Source organism: Anas acuta, chromosome 12, assembly GCF_963932015.1.
Source record: "Anas acuta chromosome 12, bAnaAcu1.1, whole genome shotgun sequence".
Taxonomy (NCBI): domain Eukaryota; kingdom Metazoa; phylum Chordata; class Aves; order Anseriformes; family Anatidae; genus Anas; species Anas acuta.
Genome location: NC_088990.1, coordinates 18,017,500 through 18,033,258, shown reverse-complemented (window position 1 = coordinate 18,033,258; position 15,759 = coordinate 18,017,500). Strand labels below are relative to the sequence as shown.

The window sequence follows — 15,759 nt, the reverse complement described above, 5'->3', positions numbered from 1 at the left end:
CTCTCTGAAACAGGAAATCCTGGCCACTGACAAGTTCGACAGCTCTGATGCAGTCTAAGCATCTGTACTACTCTGTATAACAGCAAGTGATGATCTGAGAGACAATGTGAGGTAGATAGTAACCAGAATTTCTCGGAAACTGAGTTGTCTTTTGCCTCAACACTTCAAGGTACTTTCAAACAATGATTTCCAGTATCACTTTAGATCTGAGTTCATTCCATCTAACTTCAGGCACTGACCTAGAAAGGTATCAGCAAAGTAATAAAAGTATGAGTAGGTGTGTTTGAGCTTTTGTTAGGGGATATTTTGTTGTAATCTTTCTCAGAAGTTTCCCCCTTTTTCATCTGACACAACACGATCCTAGTATCTTTCCCTTTCACAGAAACCAAGACCTGTTTGATGTTTGTTTACTGGGATATGGATCAACACCAGTGACCAGTCCATTTGCAAAGATACTGCTTGTGATGTGCAGAACATGACCTCTGCAGGCTAGTGAATTTTGAGGGGTCGCCATTTCACTGCGTGGACCCTAAAAGTTATTCCACTTTTCTAGAATTCACACAAGACAGTAATGAACTGTGGTGAAATGAGCATGATTTATTTACAGGTTTTACACTAGCCATGTCATCAGGAATTTGTCATGTTTAATAGGTGATTGAGATCACAGTTTCTACTTGAACAGGTTCCCCTGTTTGTATCATGGAGTTCTGTACAAAATCATGCTCTTCTTGTCCAAAGGAAAACTCAGAATTTCCACAAAGCTAAAAGCTAATCTTTTTTGAAGATTTTACATTAAAATGATCAGATGGTGTTGACCAAAAGACAGCTAAATTTTCAGTCAAAGCAATTACAAATGTCTAGACCATGTCTGGCTACAGAAACACTGGAATTCCAAATTATATCTACATAACAGGGTAAGTCACTGCACCTTTGTGTTGATGTTGCAAAGTTGTTGCTGGTACCAAATTAGGGTAACTTAAAGGTAGACAAGAAAACTGACCTGTATAGTTCAGCTATTTCTGGTACTATCAGACAAAGAGCAATCCAACCAGAGGCTGAAAATTTTGCAGAGAACTTGATGGAATCTGTGGAAAATACACCGAGCACGTGTGGTATTAGTAGAAAAATAATAAACTACATCAGCCAGAAAAGGTTAAAAACTGAAGACTTTGTATAGGTTCTGTAGATCAGGGAAATGAAAGACAATTGACCTGTGCCAGCACAAGTAGATTCCAAATTATCTTAAAGCTATGTGGTTGTCAATATATGCTCAAGGAGGCTCTGGAACTGGGCTAATAGGAAGTAAATAAAATAAAACAGCAACAACCACCAAACTTACTTCAGATATCCTTAGTGTTGATGTTAGTCTGTACCTGTTTGTGCTTGTCCTGCACTGCAAAAATCCACCCTAGGGATGAGGAAGTTAATGTCAGGTTCCCACTGGGGTCAAAACTTCAGCCAAATATCCAATTATGTGTTCCAACCTGCTATTTTTCTAGGTCCCTCTGTTGCTATCAAAGGATCACCTTTATACTAAAATGATTCTAAATCTCGGGGTGAGATACCGTTTATAGTTACAACAGATTTATATAGAGAAGTTATTGTATTATACAGGAAGGTTTTGACAACCATTGTAGTACCCCAAAAGTGTTCTTTATATATTCATCTTCAGTTGTGGTTTATGAACACATTGGCTGCTGTCCCCTATCATGAGTCAAGGAAAAGAAAACACTATTTTATTGAGAAACCTGTTTCAACATTGTCACCTTAAGGACGGGGACAAAAATGCTCAGTGGGCCTACAATTCTAGAGGTTGTTTCAACCACTTTTGTCTAATGGTTAATTCTATAGGATCTTTTTGTTTAAATATATTCAACAGAACACCAAACGTATATTAACAGAAGAGAACCCACAAATTCATAGAGATACTATAACTCCAGTAATATGTGAAGTTGGAAATGTACCAAAATTCTTTCTTAAGAGCCTGCTAGCTTGTCTGTAGTCAGAATATTTTGGTGTATTTTGCATTCTAACACTTTAGCAAAAGTAAAGTGTTTGTCATAGGATAGCTGATTGAAGATGATTTCTGGTGTTTGTTACCTTCCCCTAGAAGGTTTGCTCAAATAAACCAAGCTAGAAAATGAACAGACAACGGTTCTTATTATGTATCCAGGATATGCAATTAATATATTACTTGATTATAGTCTCTGTACAACATCTGTAGAACTTCTTGGGAATTTTGCTATTGACTTTAGAGGCAGGAGGATTGGGCCTGGTGTTACTATTAGTCCTTTGTTAAAAGTTAGAAAAATAGAAATTTCCAGAGACGGAGTGATGGTCTAACATCCTGTTTTCAATAGTGGACAATTCCCAGTGCCCCTCAGGAAGGCAAATCCCCTCCTCTCTTTCCCCTGCGTAGTCTGAAGTCAGTTGTGTCACAGGAGAGTAGTATCAGTCTCTCTATTAATTGCTAGCCATGTGGGTAAACTTTATTGATAACTCGGACTGAATTCATGCTACCTAGTTCACTGGTTTTGTCTGACCCAAACCTGATCCTGTACATACATATGTACCTCCTTCCTTCAATACTAGCAACTTCTTTGTTCAGTGACCTGCAATGGCAATGGACCTCCAGGTTAATTATAAAAAGCAATAAGATAATTCTTTTGTACTACTTTAATTCTATTAACCCACATTAATATCCAGAGCACCTCCGTTTACTTCTTGGTTATTATCAGGCAGATGCTTGTAAAAATAAGAGTAGAAGTAGGGCAATTGTCTTTTAGCGGTATTTTGTGTCTTTCTATTCTTGTTCTGTATCAGGGAGAATAGGTGTTCCAGACAGGGCTGTTCTAGGTATTCATTTCTCTCCATACCTTTCTTTTACCTGCTTTCTCTGCTTATACTGCAGTTCTACAATCAGCAAGGTTAAGTTGTACTAACTAAAAGATGCAGTCAATCAACTGTTACACATATGACTGCGTATGTGTGTATTAAGAGAAAATAATCTTTGAATTAGACAGTTTTAATGGGAAAAGAACACTCCTTGCTGAAGGTGCATTTTGTTATAAATACAGAAACCTTCTAGTGATAGTTTTCCATGCTGAAATACTTCTGTAAAAAGCAAGTGTGCACCTGGGAGGAATTTAAAGACACCTCTTGAGATATGCCCTTTCTGTTTCCCTCTGCCAGGTGAAGATGAAATTCTGCCTGGGCAAGCTATAGACCAACTCAAGGAGGACTAATAGATTCTCTTGTGTTAATTATGCAGTCCAGATGGTTTGGTAGCTTGTGAAGCTTTCAGGTAACACCTTTGGAAGATTTCCAGAAGTGGGGATGCTGTTCTATTAACCTATAATAATAAACGTCTTGAAGAAATAATCCGGATAGGCCAGAAGTGCAACAAAATGCCTGAGCATAATGAAGTTATGAGAAAGGGAAAGGATAACAATTAATTATGGAAATTCAAATTTCCGGTCAACATTAATCATGCTTTTATAAATACCATATATCTACAAAACTAAATATTATATTATTATTAATTAATTAGTATATTATTAAAATTAGGTTGGCAAACTTAAAGACTTCATCAGCAGACGTGGTTTGAAATCCTTTTACAGAAGCATGGTGGAAGCACTAGAGACAGGGCTCAGGCATTTGAATAGAAAGAGTAAGATAAAATGGAGTTGAGTGATGCAAAGGAGGAGCAGCCTTCCTCAGAGCCTGCAAAGAGTTTGTTATAATATAGAGTCACTTACTGAGCACTCCTTTCTGCATATTTTTTGCATTTTTCTTCGATACAAGTAGAGGTAAAATGTAGGCCCACTTTGAAATGTGGGGAAATATTTTTGTGGAGATTTCCTCCTTCGAAATCTCCTTATTGAAATAAATTTACAGAGTAAGTCAAAACTCCATGGAAATTAATGGCTCAAGTCATTTCCAAGGTCTTTTGATAGTGTACTTGCTAAGTTTTTGTTTTTGTTTTTGTTTTCTCTGCAGAGAGAAACCTGATAGGAATAAATCCACCAAGGAAACTGTTTAATTTCAGAATAGAAACTTCATTTCTGAATTATGAGCAATCTTGCAAACTGGTTAATTTCCTTTTGTAGACCAGCCTTTGTCTCCCAAAAGCCACAGGTTTACTTGGATTTCACATTGTCATCAGACGCGCAGAATGTCAGGAAATCCTGCTGTACTGGTTCAGGTCACTGATACCAGTTTCGTCCATTTTAAAGGCTGTAGTATTTCTTGAAAGTGACTTCCTGGAATAATTCACATCTCTTGCTCTGTGAACAAGACCCAGAACTATGCTTCTGTCAGCTGCATTCTTGCTAACTAGATGATGAACCATATACAGGTGAAGGAAAAACGTGCTCTTCCCCCTGAGCTAAAGAGGCCTGAAGAAAGGCAAGAAATCTGAGGAGTGGCCATCCAGACTCACGGATACAGTGTATGACCAAATACATAAGTGGCCAGGTGTGTGAATCCATTTCCTTCCTAAGACTGGGACTCTTGTTAGAGGGGTATTTTCCTAAGTAATATTTAGTCACTGTGATTGAGCTATTAGTAAGTGCCTTTAACTATTTAGTCCTCCCTATATACTCCCTCCTAATAACTTCACCTCAGTTAGGCCCAATGATATCTTCTGTATTGATTATAACTTTGCTTCTTTTTTGATTACTATAATGGCTTGTGTGCAGAGGAAAGTAGACAGTTCTTGATGGGATAAAAAATCTATGTCCTTATGCTGTAGATACAGATAGGTCCACTAGAATATTTTTTAGGGCTGGAGGGACCAAAGTTTTCCTGATGATAGTTGCCTGATATCAAGAATCAGTATAATCTGGTATTTTATGGTTAAAACTCCTGCCCTTCCACCTTATTTTCTTTTTATATGATTTCTAACAAACATTTTAGTAGTATTTAGAAAGAAAATAAGAGGATGAGATCTTTGACTTCACAACTTTTATGCATGGCTCCTTGTGCCAGCTCTGGGTGTGAACAGGCAATGGGCTGCGAAAATCACTAATAATTGCTAAAGTGCCATGAGCATCGTTCTGAGATGGGGAATGAGGAATGGAGGCCTTAAACCAGGTCTAAAACCAGGCACAGCCAGACAACGAAGAACTTTTGTAGTATCTGTGCAGGTGCTCAAGAAAATGCCTGTTTGCTTTTATTGATTAGAAAAATATTCCATCATCCTCTGCCCTGAAGTAGGGCTGAAGTCTGCTACTTTTTATTCCAGTCTTCTATCATAAAATGGAACAGAGTGTAGTTTTTCCCCCTTCTTCCTCTTCTGTTTCATTTCCTATGGAGAAATAAAGAACTAAGGCAAAATCTTCCCCTTTGCAAGTTGGAAGCAAAATATATGTATTGATTTCCTGTCTTTAACACTCTCGGTCCCTGAAACATGTCCATTGCTCTCATCTGTAGAACTTGTACTCCACAGTTTACCTCTGCCTCTAAAATTTACTTGTTTCCTGCCACAGTAACAGTACTAAAAAAAAAAAAATAACCTTTTGGAAGAGATCTATCCTTTGATGTCATCTCTAGGGAGTGGAATAGTTTTAAAAGCAACTACCCAACAATATAACTGTGGTGCTAATGGTGGGCGTGCCTGTTTTTTGCTCTCCTACCTACCTTAACCAGTTCAATTATATGACCTGGCCAAGTCACACCCCTGCATGAGCAATGCTGCTACTCCTATGCTGCATTATTTTTACGTGATGTTTATATTGAACTGTCCTGCTTGCATAGCATAGGCTGACTAAAACAAAGCCTACTGCTGAAGGAAGAATGACAGGCTTCTAGAACTGCATATCTATCTCAGGGCACATTGCAATGGGCTGTGACCATATGCTAACTGAACAGGAAGCTCATGTGAAAGAGGAAATGGTGAAGATGAATCAAGGGGTGGTACTTCTGCTGAATAAGAACTGAACTGATGCCATACATGCTTCAGCAAAATGGGAGGTGGTGCTACCTAGAGACCGAAGAGTTAGTGACTGAAAAATGTTACCATTACCTAATTAGCTTTGATGGCCAGTTCTGCATTCTTGTCCAGATATGAATTTGAGTGACAAACCCATTCTGTTTTGTCCTTTCTATCTCTTCTACAGTAAATGAGAGTTACCATTGCCTTGTATTATTTATTTATTGAGCTATCTAGGATTCTGCGAGTTCATTAGTTCATAGTTGAAAAAGTACTTTGAGAACCTCAGCAGGAAGATGGATTGTAATTTGGAAGTAAGAAAACAACTACAAACAGAAAGCATTAAAAGAAAAACTTACTGAAATGATAGTCACTGATTGATGACCAGTAAAAGTGGAATTGAGCTGCTATTGCAGGTGACTCAGGAATTTCTTTTTTGATTTAGTTCAACTGTAACTGAAATAATCACACAGAATGGGTACTGAAGGCTTTGCAAAATAAAATACATATTTTGCATTTCAAACTCCTGGTGTAAGAATTCCTAATTATAGATGTGTGTATCTGAGATCAGCAGGGGAGGTTCTGAGCTTCTGTAGTAATCCTGTAGTAGCCATGTACTGAGAGTGTTATGTGACAGCAAACAGTTATGTCAAAAGGTTTGAGAAGTGATTTGATGCTTGTAGCTAAACCAAGCTGGATATCCAGATAGCTGTGCTATGTCACTTCAAAAGGCTAACTGCAAACCAGACTAGCTCCAAAATGGAGCAAAGGCGTATTTGCCAGTGCAAGATACAAATATTGCTCAAGACCAGAACTGTGCAATATTATACTTTGGTTTGTATACTGCATATAATGAGGCCTACAACTACAGAATTTGGAGGCTCAGTTTCAGATGACCATCCCCAAACAAGCTATTTTATGTCTGTTAACAGGCCAACATTTTCATGCTAGCTGTAATGCCCAAAAAAGAAAGTTTGAGAGTTACATGATACTGAGCTAAGTGCTTATCTATAGAATACAAAGGTGAAAGCTAGCCGGGGGCGGGGGAGAATAAAAATAAAAAAATAAAAATTAAAAAAAAAAAGAACAGCTCTGATGAAAAATAGGTGATCAAGCCCACGGGTCTTAACAAGTCTGGTTTTGAAATATTTTATATGCATCTGTCCATTTGACAGTCTTTGCTATAAATGGGTTTCATGCCTTCGGGATGAAGAAGGCAGAACAGATTTTAATCCCTCTGGAAAGTGAAGACTATTAGAAGTTAATTATAACACTTCATTTTTGTAGCGATACAAATGGGAATTTATAACCTTAATGACCATTTGTGAGTTCTTGCACAATTTGTAACTCCACAATTATTCCCCAATCCCACAGGACTAATATTCCAGCTGATAAGGTGTTACTGGGATTTTTCATCTGGACTCTGTCAGCTGTTAGTCTGAAGATGGAGGGAAGATATTGATGAAAAAAATGAGCCTTTTAACATGGCCACTTTGAGGCAATTTGTTAAGGTAAGGCCAGGCTGCCTAGTCCAACAGTATTGCTGACACAGTTTGCTGTTCTGTGAGGAGAGACCTATTCCCTACTTCATGTATTGTATGTCCTGTTGCTCATCTTGTGACTTTTAACATAAAGGCCTGTTGTTTCTGTGACACTGTTTCATTTCTCCTGCAGCATAACGGCCTTTTACCTCCTAGACGAGTGATGCTGGTGGAAAAAAGGTACTTACACTTCAAATTTTAAACAGTTTCTGCATAATCACATTAGCTGTTTCACAACAAGTATTGCCCTAGATATTCACATTATAGTGTCAGCTTGTAATTAACCTGCTGTTCCTTTGGATCATTGCGTTCACAAAGCACTGGAAGGTTTTGAACTAAAAGCTCATCCATCCTGGTCAGATTATTTTCTGCCACCACATTGTATAGGGTCTGAGCAGTCTGTATGGCTGTGTATATGTTTTATGCAGTCTGCACAAGTGTAAAAATACAAAGAATAGTGTTGGTTTAGTCAAACTCATCAAGTGGTGATTTGCTTTCCATTCCCCCATCCTGTTTCTGTTAAGTTAGTGCCATGTCCAAAGCACAGACAGCAAGAAGTGCCTGCAGAAGGGTGCTATGACCCTTGCAGGGAATAAGAGCTGTAAATCCTGGCAAATCTACTTCAGACTTTATCAGAGCTAGCCAGGTAGAGTCACAGGTCCAAGCTGAAACCAAGCAGATGTTTCTCCCTCATCTCTCAGGGATTGAAAGAGGGAATGGATTGTCTATGGCATGTCACTTCTTGACTTATGTCTCCATGAGGGGTGAGAGAGAAAACAAACCTTAAAATTCAAGGACCTCCTGAGTCAGTCGGTAGTTGTATAGATATATTTGTGATTTATAGTCCTTGTAGCTTGTCTTCTGTGAATTTATCCAACTGCTTTTTGAGAACATTTATACCTTTTGTAAGCAGCGTATCCTGTAATTTAGAACTTTTTTTGCAGCCCTTCTATGTATGTCTCACATTTCTGCAACATCTTCTCTTGAGCTTCTTATTTCATACCTGGGGTACCAGATGTTCGTTCACTACCAGCAGCTCCATCCATAATCTCTGTAGTGTATTTGAGCTTTGGGGAGGGAGAAAAAGCTGCTATTCCAAATGTTGCTTCCATGCAAAGAGATGTGTATTTGGTATGGTTTGGTATTTTTTGTTTTGGATTTGTTTGGTTTTGAGTCTCACTTCTACAGATTCTTCTCTGTTTTGGCAGAGCTTAGAGATTGAGACATTTTCAAATGTTTACTATGCACATAGGACCACACAGCCTGCAGAATGGCTGAAGAAACTATAGGTGGGTACACAGGATACACAGCCAATTAAATCAGCAAGGTAGAAAGCAAGTTAGACTCTTCACTACCCTTGTGCAGCTTGCTGATTTGGGGAAAGGGAAGAAGATGATTCTTAGAGCATCCAAACAAAAGCAGACTACTAACTGTGCATACAGGTTGTTCTTTCTTAGAGGATATTAATTTGGGGATATGCCCAAAAGCAGAAGATCTCCCAGTTGAAAGAGATATTGGGATATGAGGCAGACATGGCCTGCTGCTATTTTCTAAGAAATAGGAAAAGCAGCTAGCAAATTAGACAAAGCTAAGAAAACTGGATTTGTATTATTGGTCTTTCTATTACCCATGGACAACTCTTTTCTGTCCATCTGCACCAGAAAGATTTCCATCACATTAATCATAATTCTCAAAGCTGATGCAGATCATGCAACTTCTCCCGGGGTCCAGATCAGTGTACCTCACTTCATCATACTGTTGGGCACGGGAAGAAAGGTCCTTTCCTATAGTTTGGTGCAAGTTTAGTTTCTGTGCCTGGAAAAGCAGTTCTCCTGACTGTGCCTGGCAATGACTAGACAGCCCTGCGTACACACATTTTCTCAGAGGGGAATGAAGTTCTGAAGGCTTCTCACTAATAAGGAGAACTTCACAGGTATGTGAACGTCTTCCCAGTTGAAACCACACGAAGGCCATCGTCTGGCTGCACACCAGCATTTAAGCTGAGACATTTCTGCTTGCCAGGAACAAGTAGTGACCGCTGCTGAGAGACAGCCCAGCAAGAAAGTGAGATACTTCTGAAAAAGTACATCCCTGTTATTGAAAGGGATCCTCCACCTGCAACCCCCCTCTGAAAGCAGGTGTGAGTTAGGACAATGGATGACTCGTGTGGAAATGTGATTGTGGGCATGGGACATCTTCACACAAAACAGTAGACATAACATTGAGCCCAACTTGCAAGAAATCCAAATACCAGTGGTTGTTCTAGCTCATTGCCTGGTGCTGTATTACCTTCCTCAGGGGGAGACGAGAACAGTAGCTGGGAAAACAGAAAAGACTGAATCCTAAGTGCAGACCCTTCATTCCCTCCTCCAGGCCTGCACAACACCTTCTTCCTCTCTTCCTCAGCTCGTATCACATTGATGGCTCAGCGTCTTGCCCTAGGGACAGGGAACTGAGAGGTGGAAGAGAACGGACACTGTGCACTGAGGGTAAGGCAGCAGTAGCTCTGTGGGCAGCAAATTGCTTCCCTTTCCTTGTCCTTCTGCAGCTCAGGAAGCAGCACGGAGCCGCAGCAGCGTGCTCCTTAGCATCGTAGTGGGCAAGGACACCACATAGCCATAAGCGTGCTCTTTCGTGGTCTTAATTATTCCAAGGTAATTACAGGGAGAGGAAGGATAACCCGTCTCAGAACTGCTCTGTGTATTTGCTCCCCACAGCAGCGGCTCCTTCGGCTGTGCCTCCCCCGCTTCCCGGGGGCTGAGCTCTCGCTCACCTCCCTGCGGGCTGAGCGCTCGGCGCCGGCTACCGGAGCCTTGACCCCCGCTGCCGGCCCCTCCCGGGACTTCCCCCGGGGCGGGGGGCTCGCCCGTTTCTCTCGGTAGCCGAGCGGCCGCCGCTCGGGGCCCGCCCCGCCCGGGGCAGCCGCTGCGCAGCCCGGCCCCTGCGGCCGCCCGCGGCGGGGTGCGCGGGGCGGAGCGGAGCCGAGCGGCGCCGCCGGCCCGAGGCAGCCGCAGTCAGCGGCGGCCCGGCGGCCCGCGGGGATGCTGCGCTACAGCTCCGGGCTCACCGTCACCGCCACCACCCCCAGGAGGCCGGGCGGGGACAGCGGCCGCGCCCGGAGGAAGGTGCGCGGGGCAGCGCGGGGGGACGGCGGGGGGTCCCGCGGGGCGAGGCGGCGGGCTCGGCCCCCCGGCTCCGTCCCCTCTGGGGCTGGCGGCGGAGCGCTTCGCTGGCTCTTCTCCTCCTCGCTGGCGGGGTTTTCACGCGGAGCTCGCGGAAACGTCTTTTTGCGCGGCTTTGCTAGGGGCCGGGAAGGGCAGAGCCTTTGGGGCGTCCTGCTGGGCTTTTGTTAGCGCCGGGCGGTCCCTGGCCGTTCTGAAAACCTGTGAGGGAGCTGGGCATGTGTTGGAGACTCTTTTCCTCTTGAAATGCGTCTTCCTATTTACAGCTGAGAACTTGCCCACAGAGACTTTCCATCACGAAGAAGCTTACTGTAGTGATTTAGGTGGTAAAGGTCATTTCTTTTAAAATCAGTTCAGGTACAGAAATATGATTTACTAACTTGCTTTTTGTAAGTTTCGTAACTAAGGTAAATAACACTGATGAATTGATCTGCTGGGAAACATGTCTAAAAAGTTGTTAAAACTCTGGCAGATATGCCAGCAGAGTCTGCAGCCACCCTGCTCTAAACAGTCCCCTCGCGCTGCAGTAGCCACACTTATCACTGGGGCTGCACGTTCTATGGGTAAAGAAATAAATCAACAAAATCAAATGGTAAGCTCACTCTTCCAAAGAATTCCAATTTCGTGATCATGATGCATCTCGAAATATTTAGGCACGGGTTTGACACTCCAAAAATTTGAGTTTCTCAGGGATGATAGAAACAGCGAAGAATGTCACGTTGCCGTATGTTTTATGTGGTAGCATGCAAGTAGGTTCCGCCACAGAAAAAAAAATACGTCTTTGTCCTTCATATGGTAACTCTTAATTTTGGTTTAGGAAATACAAAATTTCAGGTTGATAATAAAATAAAATTTTTCATGCATGTGGAAAACTTAGGATGACTGGGAAATCATACTTGTGTTCAGTACGTCTACCACGTTCCCATTGAGTTTTCTGTTTTAGTATTTCTTTAAGAAATTGAAGGTAAGATAATTTGTCTTCAGGTGTTAATTTTCTTATTTTCATGCCCAGAAAGTACTTGCCAAGCACAATGTAAAATGAACTTTATTTAATAAATTCTCTTAAGTAAACTGGTAAAATCTAATTTGCAAATAAAAGCCATAGGGAAACTGCTGTTCCTTTTGTAGGGAAATGTGCGTCCCATACAATGAGTTGTTGAAAGACAGGAGGAAGACAGTTAGAATAACTGCAGAATAAATGAAAGATGCGTGTCACATTCCTGCATGCCTATGGTCACAGGAAAAGTGTCCTTTAATTGTGGTGGAGTGGGGAGTCTCACAGTGGAGTTTTCATAAATGAAGCAGACTTAAAATCAGCAGATAATGACCAGAGAAAGTACTTTCTTCTTTGCTTTTTAAGACCGACTGAAATTAAAAACCTACTTTATTTTTGCTCTCACCTTCAAAACTCTAAAACTAATATCTGGTGTTAGGCAAAGGAAGTGAGTTTTGGTCATTGAAAATAGATTCTGGTATTGTTAACTCCAAAGTTGAAGTTAAGATTGATACTGAACCACATCTTCCTTTTTGGGGGTACTGTAAAAATCTTAAATTGGGACTGGTTGTTAATAGAGCAGCTTCTATCTTTCTGTTGCTGTGCTAGTAACTTTAACTATTCTATCAAACCAATGCTCGTTATTTCAACTTTAGCTTTGCAATTATTTCAGTACATAGTTAACTATGATCAATCCCTTTCTGGGTGTTTTGGTTTTTGGAAAAGGGGGAGAAGAGTCTGAAGAACATTGCTCAAACTGAATCTGTCATCTGTATTTACCTTAAGTTGCACCCTAGTGATTTGAGTAGGATGGTAAACATGAATGTGGATTGTGGATCTGGGCCATGAATTCTTAACATTTTTAACTAACCTAGATTGGCTTTTTCTTAACTGCCATATTGCAGCACCTCTCACTTACGCTGTCCCACTAGCTTCTTAGAAGCTGTATAAAAGACTATGTCTTCACCTGTTAACTTCCATTGCTGTCAGCAAACTTTTGCTGTCTGGTATTGTGGGGTGAACCTTCCAGTCTTTGTTTTCCTGTCTGCATATTCATTTTGCAAATGATGTCAGATGTGCTCTGGAAATACTGCTTGTGGGTTGCTGGTGTCAAAAGCCAGGAGTGAGCATAAAATGCCAGCACGATGAAAATTATGTTGTTGGCTTGTCAAAGTTACTGATGCTGTAAACCAAACTAAAATTTGATAGTCTAGAAAACTTGATGCTTGCACGTGTTCTATTTCTTTTAAAAAGAAGTTGTGCTCACAAAGTTGCAATGTTGGTGACATAAAGGTAGGGTGAAAGCCACATCTGTCCCTCAGTTTTTCATTGCTTGTTCTTACTGTCAGTTACCATTTGAAGGAAATTGAATCACTGCTAGTGGAGTTCTCTTTCATTCTCCTCCTGGGTTTCTCCCTACAAAACCCAATTGTTTCTGTAAATTACTGCTTCATCCTCAGTTGCACGTTATTATTCCACTGTTTGGCACTGAGTTGAGGCTCTTCCTGTTCAGATTTCATTTCCATTTTAAGTCATCGCTTCAGCCACATCTTACTGTTAGGGGAGGGCTAGCTGTGATTTCCATGTGAACCTGCTCATTCATTTGGTCTCGTAAACTTGCCAACAGAGTGTTTCTTTAGGAAACACTACATAGAAAGAACACTATAGACACAATATCCATTCCTTCTGAAGGTTGAAGGGAAAGTGGTGCCTGCCGTTTTTCCCTTCTGATCTCCATAGCGTTGTTGAATTTCAACAGATTGGTCTGTAGTTCTGTCCTTAGGTAGAGTACATCATCTGTGGTCCAGGAGTAGGAGGAGTGAATTTATACATTTACTGCTCTTTCCCCAGGGATGCCATGGTAGGGCAATTGTTATAAACAATGACAAGAGTACAGCCTATATAAGGTTGTCCTAGCAAGGAATTCAAAACTGGGAGGTACTTTGCCACTGCCGCACAAGCCCTGCTGGGTGTGACTTCAAGCTTGGAATTCTCCGATGTCTGCTAATGCCACCCTCTGCTTGGCATTTTTGTGCAGCAGGCTGCAAAGTGAAGCCTTGAATCTTCATTTTGTGTCAGAAATACTGCTGAAAATATGAACTTGTTCGAGGTGTTTTAATAATTCGGTGGTAGCTTGGAAAAAAAAAGAAAATGGAAAAGGAATAAAAGTGCGCTTCAGGGAGTTAATAAGAAGGCAGTCTGAGTGGAGTAGAGTGCTCCTAGTCGCAGCAAGTTCTTGCTACTGTCTTATATTTCCAAGCTAGTTGTTATAACTTACTTTTTCTCTGTGATTTCCTTCATGGTAACCCTGTAACACACAAATCGCTGTAATGTGACAGGCAGTCATGATTCACTAACTGGTGTACACGCACAGGAATAATTGCTTATTTACAATCACTGCACTGTGAATCTATAAATGTGTTGGCTATAATTAGTCCTATACTGACTAACAGGCAATCCATTTGCCAGCTTCAGAGAATCTTATACAACTTCATTTCTCCTCACATTGAGTTGCCAGTCAGTATCTTTTTCTGTTTCTTTGAGGGTATTTCTCATGTTTTATCCTAACAATCCCTTCATTTCTTTTAACCCAATTTTCTTTCACTGGAATCACTGTAAGGAAAATTTGGCCTCATCTGTCACTTCCTGCACAGCACAGCACAAATTCAGTCCTATTTCCTATTTATGAGTGTGATCTTTCTTTGTTTGCCTACATGGAAGAATGCCAGACTCTCCCTTTTTGTTATCAACACTCATGTTTTAGAGGAAAAAGCCTTGCTAAGCTAATAGGAAGAAAGAGCAAGGAGAAATTCAAATAGGTGAGAAAACATGGTATTAGTTACCATGTGAGTCAATGAGCTCCAATGTTGAGGAGTTTATTATTAATAAATCTTGATAATTTCGTTGTAAGCGGGAAGCACTTCCTGCTTCTGCAGTTAAGGGAAGAATGGTATTCTCTTCTCCGCACACTCAGTCAGTGTCTAAAGCCAATGTGCAAGGACTCATCATTTTTAAATGTGTTTCAGAATTCTTTGGGAAATACGAAAGCATGACCAACCCACTTTTATGCTAAGCTTTGTTTCTTCTGTTGCTTTCTATGAGGCTTCTTGTTACAGAGTTGATAGCATACAGCTTAATGATGAATTGACAGTGAGGAACCCTCTGCACAAAGTAGCCTCCACATGTAACCTGCTAAAGAGTAGGTTATATTTCACATTGATCTTTTTATGGACATTTTTGTTTCCCCAGCAATAGGATGACTTTTCTGAAGTCAGATAGGAAACAAGACTTATTAAATTTTCTGTGATGCATTTTTACGTTTATTATTTATAAGCATCTTTGTATGTAACACATTTCAATAATATTTCTGTTTGAATTCAGTGGAATTCCAGTAATGAGGTACCCTAGAACCAAATATTTTTATATGTACTGATTAAAAAAGGGGCATCCACTCCAGAATGCACTTTTTGTCTCTAAATAATTACTTTTGAAGATTAAAAGTATGTCAAATCTGCAAACAAAGCTGAGAAACTAGGAAATTATGTTCAGTGTTCTGATATCTCAGCACTCAATGTCATTTATGAGTACATAAGAGCATGTTGTTGATTAAAATGGATTTTTGCTATTTCAGGTATGTAATTATGGGGATGCCCTTGAATTATTTCTCACCTGCTAAAAAAAAAAAACAAAAACCTCTAGCCTTTAACAAATAATTTTTTTCTTTGTTAGATATGTGATAGAAGGTAGAAAATAGTAAATGAAAACCCAAAAGTTGGTACAGTTCATTTTGCAAAACAAGTTATTAAAATAAAATTTTTGTAACTCTTTAAACTAAAAGCAAACTTCTGTTTTTCTTTCAGATGAATGTTTGTAGATTACGCCTAACAGTGCCACCTGATGAAGGCTCACAGCCTGAACAGGGAGCAAAGGAACCCGAAAGAAAGAAAAACGTAAGTTTTAGCAATCAAAGTTAAACGCTGTGTAAACAGGGATTAAATATAGACATCCACAAAAGCTGATTGTAGTTGTTTTGGGAACCAAGCTGAGCAAATCAGCTGTGAGCTTTGAGCCTGAGTTGGGGACAGGAAAACTGCATATAAAATAGAAGGA

General features: G+C 40.5%; 1 protein-coding gene across 3 annotated transcripts in view; it reads left to right on the top strand.

Moving 5' to 3' along the window:
- The first annotated feature begins 7,401 nt into the window (after positions 1-7,401).
- Positions 7,402-15,759, top strand: part of MYZAP (myocardial zonula adherens protein) — a 58,557-nt gene continuing 50,199 nt past the window's right edge. Inside the window, exons 1-2 of one of the 3 annotated variants that reach the window (XM_068696256.1) lie at positions 7,402-7,443; positions 15,510-15,599. In XM_068696256.1, the coding sequence (XP_068552357.1) occupies positions 7,417-7,443; positions 15,510-15,599 (117 nt within the window). In that variant the 5' untranslated portion in view covers positions 7,402-7,416. Of the gene's footprint in view, positions 7,444-10,398; positions 10,599-15,509; positions 15,600-15,759 lie in introns of those variants that run through there. The other 2 variants (XM_068696255.1, XM_068696257.1) reach the window with 2 other exon arrangements.